The following is a 6,618-nucleotide window of genomic DNA, read 5'->3' as shown; positions in this document are numbered from 1 at the left end:
TTTTTTTTTTTTTTTTTTTTTTTTGGATCATTAGGTACGGTAGAATTTTTGGATATCTTCTAGAATTCTAATTTATTGTCCTTTTCTTTTTGGAAAAAGGGAAAAAATTTGTCGATCTCAAATATTCACCGTACCCAGTAATCACTTGCTTATTCGTTTATTCTTATTCTATTATGTTTCTTTATTCCTTCTTAAATAGGTTATAAACTAGAGTTAATAAGAAATTGAAGCTAAAATTCCAGCTAATAATCTCGCTTCAATTTCTCATTCCATGTAAATGTAAATTTTCTTAATAAAATCGATCGATTTCTAACGATTATTTACATAATCGCAACTTACCGTAGGGGGTCTCTTTTTTCACTAATTTAGTATCTGTACCATTTTTACCGGCCGCTTCGGTGCTAGACGTTATCGGCGGATGAGTCGGGATATCCTGCTCTATGGAGCAATCTGGTCCACTCCATCCAACGTTGCAATAGCAGTTGTTCAAATTCGTGCACACCTTTGCGAGAACAAATATATTTATTTCGTTTCATTTCAAATTTATTTTTATTACTTTTTACGGCGAACAAAGTTTTCTTAAAGTCTTACTTACTCCATTTCCCGAGCACTCGTGATTGTTGTGATTGCTAGGACACCGTTCGTTGCCTATGAGCGGATAAAGGCTCATGCACGTTTGGTTCACGCAAATCTGAAACAAACAAGAGTTAAGCCACGTGTCACGTGCAATAACTTACAAGCTTTCTTCCATCCTACTCGTTCTCGTTTTGACAGAGTTAACATGTAGATCGAAAGCAAACAGCTTTGTTTCCTTTCTATTCCGTGATTTTGCATAATCGGATTAATAACAAGGATGATTACCATAGAATACCGTATTAACAAGTTTAAGTTTAATACGAAGTTCGGCCTTACCAAGTTGTCCCCGCAGGATGTTCCATCGCGAACCAATCCCATGCCTGGCATTTCGGATCCTTCCACCTTTCCAGTCGTGGATCTTTATGAAAAATGTAAATGTTATTTTAGAATATTTGAAGGGTAAGGAAAAAGGAAATGAAAAAAAATATAAAACGCTTACTTGCATTCGTATTCCTCGCCTTTTATCGAGATTATAGTTCTAGAATGATCTATTCCTATTATCGTTGGCAGTTTTCTACCTTGTTGACACTGTAACGATCCGCAACGAACGTTCCTAGGGAAATTATACAAACGCTTTATAATTTTTCTTAGGATTAATTTTTATGTTGTATTACACGTTTTATTATCCAAAATTTAAGGAATGATTTTTCGAGGGAAGATAAAACGAAAATTAAAAATAAGATAATTCCGTTTTTAGTTTCTTCGTTGAAAAGTTTGATTTTATGAAAATTATTGAAAATTAACATATCGTGAATGATGTGAATCGACGTTTTTCGATTTTCAAAAGATGGAAAGATATGAATCTACGTTTTTTGATTTCCAAGCGTTGGAGACAAAAAACTTGAATCCATGTCTTGTATCCCCACGTCTTTTGATTTTCAACGGTTGGGGATAAAAGACGTAAATCTTCCTGTTTCAATTTCCAAGCGTTGGAGATGAAAGACGTGGATCTATATATTTCGATTTCCAAGCGTTGGGGACAAAGGACGCGAATCTAGGTTTTTTGTTTCTCAATCGTTGGGGACAGAAGACGAAAGAATCTACGTCTTTTGATTTCCAAGCATTGGAGATGAAAGAATCTAGGTTTTTTTTGTTTCTTAACTGTCGGGGACGAAAGAATCTACGTCTTTTGATTTCCAAGCGTTGCGGAAGACGCGAATCGATTCGCGTCTTTTGTTTGCCAACTTTTGGAGACAGAAAACGCGAATCTTTCGATTTCCAAGCGTTGGAAATCGTGAATCTTCCTCACAAGGTGCTTACGTTCCAACGTCTTTCGTTTAACAATTCTTGGAGACGGAATCTACACGAATCTACATCTTTCGATCTTGTCAACCATTGAAAAAAGAGGATACGAATTTTCCTCACAACGTGCTTACGTTCCAACGTCTTTTGTTTAACAATTCTTAAGGGGCAGGAAACACGAATCTTTTGATTTCCAAGTATTAGAATCAGTAAACGTGAATCTATCCTTTCCAAGCCATTCCTTACATTCCAACGTCTTTTGTTTACCAAACTCTTGGGATCAGAAAACGTGAATATCTATCTCTTCCAAACATGAAAAAAGAAAAAAAAGTAAAATTACAACCATGCCAAAACTGTTCATCCACGATACATTAAAAATGAAATTAAAAATGAAATTAAAAACGCATATATCATTACTCTATCTTACTCTAGCTCGCATTTGATGTAATGACCGGAGGAGTCAGTGCCACAGTGTCCGCTCAGCGATCCCTTGGAATTGAATTGCTCGAAGCACTGTTGGTCCGCGGCAACGCCACCGTATCCCCATATCTGCTCGCATTGAAGATTCAACGCCGGGCAGACACCGTTATAACAATATCCATCGTTGTTGGAGCAAGGATTTCCGTTCTTCTTGTAGACGTCCGTCGGGCATTGGCCGGTCTCGCCTGTGCACACTTCCGGAAGATCGCATTCGTTGGTCGATTCCCGGCACACGACGCCACGCGCGAGCAGCTGCATTTTCAAAATCGCTCGAGATTAGATCTCAGCCGAGGTTCGAGCAGTCCAAAGCAGTGATTCCGTAGAGTGTAGAGAAGAGAGAAAGAGATCTTGATCTCCCTATCTATTTACCCTCCTCGAGCCTCTACACACCTTCTGTCCGCTTCCATTTATCGACGCGTTTATTGTACTCGTGGCTATCGGGCACGTACATCTTTAGGCAGAGAGGGGGAGAGGATGGAGGCGGAATGTTTGACGTGGAACGTATCCAAGATGTTGATCCGCGATAGAAATTGGAGAATTGCGGAGTGAGCGAGGGGAGAGGCGAGGAGGAGAAGAGAGGGGAGGGAGGAAGTGGAATGCAGGAGAAATGTTTTACCTTACAATCGCTGCAGCAAGGGCCGGTCGCGCATTGCGCTTCGGAGGTGAGTCTGCAGGTGATCGGATCGCAGCAGGGGTCGTACTCGTGACACTCCTCGATCGATCCGCAATCACATTGCTCTCCCTCGTCGATTACCCTGTTTCCGCAAGATCTCCTCACTTCGACCTGAAACGTACGATGAAAAATGAGCTTTGCGTTTCCTTGAGACAATTTTCTTTAACAGGCTTTTCGTTTCATTTCGTCGAGATCCTGATCGAAGATGAATTTACGTCGATCGATCACGCGTGATCCATGAAAAATATAGTTAAAAAAAGAAATGGAATAGTAAAGTGAAAAATTATGGGCAATAAAAATTGAGTAATGCGAAAATGTTTGAAGTTTTCTTTACAATATTTGCAGATTGATAGATTGTTGATTCAAAGATTGAGTTTCTATATATGATCAGTATTATATAAATATTGTCGTGTGAAAAAGATTTAAAGGCTCTTATTGATGAGATTTGTATAATTTCTTGTGAGATTTGTGAGATCTCTTGGCTAATTATTAACAAATGTTATATAAAAATGTCGGTGAGTAATTGAAGCTTACAACTTTATCCTCGCTTCATCTAATACAAACTTCAATTGCTTATAATTCAATAAAGAAGTGTTAATTAAGAATTTTTATATTTGTTTCTACAATCAAAAATTGTTCTTCAAATATATTGACATCGTGTACAGAGGACAGAGATTCGAATTAAAAGCTGGCTTGAAATGAAACGAGTCGAAGATAAAAAAAACTTTACATTTAAGATTAGAAATCGATAGGAAATACTTATTGAAACTTTCAAGCACCCTCGTGATTTGTTATCGTAAAATTGGGTTCGATGGGCTCGTTTCGTTTCAAACCGTAGATTTATTTGTTCAATCCTTTTACCTCGTTTGGTTTATTTAAAAGACAAAAGCCGTTTCCGCTTCTTAACACCTCTATGTAATCTGTTTTACTACATTCGGAAAACGTGTACGGCTGTACGTTCTCCAATCCAACGATCGATTGAGCCATGATGCATCCGTGCCATTCGCGGCAGATACATTCGCTCCCTGGAGAAAATTACATTTTAATGAAAAACTTGTCTTGAACTATGATTGGAATGGATGAATTTTTCATTCACGAATTAATCGTTCTGACAAATAGGAAGAATCAGATAAATAAATTCTTATGAATAAATTGCAAATGTTTATGCGAAATTAAATCTTTAAAGAAATGGAACTTAAATAAAGATTCGTTTCGTTTAAGCATTATAATGAAAATTGAGACATTTTGTGTGTTATTACATATCATTTTGTAAAATTTTGTACATTCAAATTTTGCATAAATGTATAAACATTTATATATAAGAATACAGTTACAGATAGAATGTTTTCTAGGTTCTTTAAATATTTTACCGAATTCAGGTAAACTACTGAATTTCAGATTTATTCGTCAGAACGTTAATTTATTAAAGAAACTATATTTGTAAGAGTAGAAACTAACTTCCATCGTCATGGCTCATTCCTATATTGTGGCCGATCATGTGAGCCATAGTACCGGCTAAAAGATGAGGCTCGTATGTATTCAAATCGACGCTAATTCCTACGGATTTTTGTTTGCAGATAGTCGAAGGTATGGCAACCCCTGATTCTCCACCGGCGAACGTTTCACCCCTGTGTATGATTCGAATTTCAATCTCGAGTCAGTCTCAGAATAGATTAAATGAAATTCATTCGACGAATACTTACGTGAGTAATTGAGTGGTATCACGAGGAACACGGAACATCGTTCGCATCATGTAATCGTTTAAATTGAGCAAAGCGAGATCGATATCCATGCCCGTCGCGATTTCCGCCTGGTTTATGCCCTGCCAGGTTTCGATGTATATGACGGAGACTCTAGTATTTAACGTGCGGAAATACTGTGAAAAAGAAGATTGAAATTAATTGAAATTCTTTATTCGCGATTATTATTGTTATAAAAGTAAAGATTGAACGAAAAAAATCGAAACTCCTTTACTATTTTCTAAATTTTTCGTTAGAACATCGGAAAAATATACGTTGAAAATTATAAAAAGTAATTTTCGTTTCATCTTGATTTCTAACCTATTACACTCACCATATCCGCGATATTAGCGACTTGGATGGCATCGTGAACAACCTCCGCTCTGGTGCTACCGTTCCTCTTCTCGAACTAAAAAATCAGGAAAAGAGAATATTTTTGTGAGGCTCGTAAAGGATAGTAAGATATCTAGCGATCGATTTTACGTTTTTATTTACGACAATTGATATCGTTAAAGTCAATAGTATCGATTCGTTTTACGTTTCCGACATTCGATAACTATTATTGTTGAATTACGCGAACACGTCGGGAAGGATGAAGTGAATTTAGAACCAGTTCTTCGAAACTTGCTTCAATGACGTCGTCGCGCTTTCCTTTAACGATTACAACCGTAATTGGCACTCTCTTAACTCTCATTGCTTTTGAGGACACGTTTCGCGCACTTTGCCGTCCAATAACCATCAAAAGTGATCGAATAAAGTACTACAAATAGTGGAAATATTACAAGTGTTCGATATTTTAAAATTACTTACTCGGAATAAATCGGAAAAATTCGGATAGGATCGTGATACTCATCTTGAAAGCTCCAATATAAATCGGTTCGAATCGTTAAATTTTTTTTAGCCGATCATGCCCGATCATTGCCGAGTCGATTGGAATCCAATAGATTCGGGATCCCGTCCGATCATGACCGAATTTCTCCGATCAGTCCCGAAGTTCTAGTTTCTCAATCACGTGACCATCGCGCACGATCCTTAAGACATAAAACACAAAGAAGAAATAGTATAAAGTTTCAATACCATAGCCTTATCGATAATGATGGCAGTTTCGATGTATTTGGTTGTTTCACGGACGTCTCTCTTGTATCGATCGGAAGTGGTCTCCGATAGCCCCAGAACATGTTTCTGCCGGCGGTTCTTTACACGCCACTCAAGATTTCCCGAGTTAGCGCAGCCTTTGTTAGCCTTTGTTCGAGCTTCAAATATAACGTGAGGATGTTTCTGCTAAAAGAGAGGTCTGCATATAGTTAACATTCTCCGAGCAGCCCGCCGCCCGCCTTTTAACGCCCGTTCCTCTATTCGATTATGGCTTATAACCAGTAGGGCCGCGGGCTTTTTGTTCCCGCATCTGCGCGAGGATCATGACCTACTATCGGCTTCGTCCAACTTTTTCTCGGTTAATTGTTACGTAGCGCTATTTGAAAGAATCCACCGAACCTTGCCGCGTCCCGAATCCGTCCATCCGATCTGGATCCTCTTTCTTGATTCGCTTTCGAGTATTATTCATCGATGGAGGCAACCGCGTAAAAGTTGAGAGAGACAGAGAGAGTTCACGAAATTCACCCGACAATTGAATTTTTTAGAAGGTGATGTTCGCGCATCCTGATTTTCTCGCGAAACGCGCACGACGAGAAATTGTATTTTTACTTTTTTTTTCGCCACGTTGTTACTTCGAGATCCCTTCATGAATAATAATGAAGGCACAACTCGTGCATATAAGATCCCCCTTCCTTACTCGTGTCGGACGAGCATATATAGGTTATCCCTGTCGTTTCATTCTCTACCTTGCGA

General features: G+C 38.3%; 1 protein-coding gene across 1 annotated transcript in view; it reads right to left on the bottom strand.

Annotated features, from left to right (window-relative positions):
* The window catches only part of LOC102673609 (disintegrin and metalloproteinase domain-containing protein 12), a 39,478-nt gene that overhangs the window by 16,770 nt on the left and 16,090 nt on the right, over positions 1-6,618 (bottom strand). The window contains exons 8-18 of the mRNA XM_031511839.1: positions 5,848-6,051; positions 5,105-5,179; positions 4,735-4,907; positions 4,490-4,659; positions 3,893-4,056; positions 2,975-3,142; positions 2,306-2,610; positions 1,076-1,189; positions 913-994; positions 596-691; positions 340-502 (exon numbers count right to left, since the gene is read on the bottom strand). Of these exons, the coding sequence (XP_031367699.1) occupies positions 340-502; positions 596-691; positions 913-994; positions 1,076-1,189; positions 2,306-2,610; positions 2,975-3,142; positions 3,893-4,056; positions 4,490-4,659; positions 4,735-4,907; positions 5,105-5,179; positions 5,848-6,051 (1,714 nt within the window). The remainder of the gene's footprint in view (positions 1-339; positions 503-595; positions 692-912; positions 995-1,075; positions 1,190-2,305; positions 2,611-2,974; positions 3,143-3,892; positions 4,057-4,489; positions 4,660-4,734; positions 4,908-5,104; positions 5,180-5,847; positions 6,052-6,618) is intronic.

This window comes from Apis dorsata, unplaced genomic scaffold, assembly GCF_000469605.1.
Source record: "Apis dorsata unplaced genomic scaffold, Apis dorsata 1.3 scaffold_354, whole genome shotgun sequence".
NCBI classification, from domain to species: Eukaryota; Metazoa; Arthropoda; class Insecta; order Hymenoptera; family Apidae; genus Apis; species Apis dorsata.
Note: the sequence above shows the minus strand (reverse complement) of the source record. Positions and strands in the feature narration are given on the sequence as shown.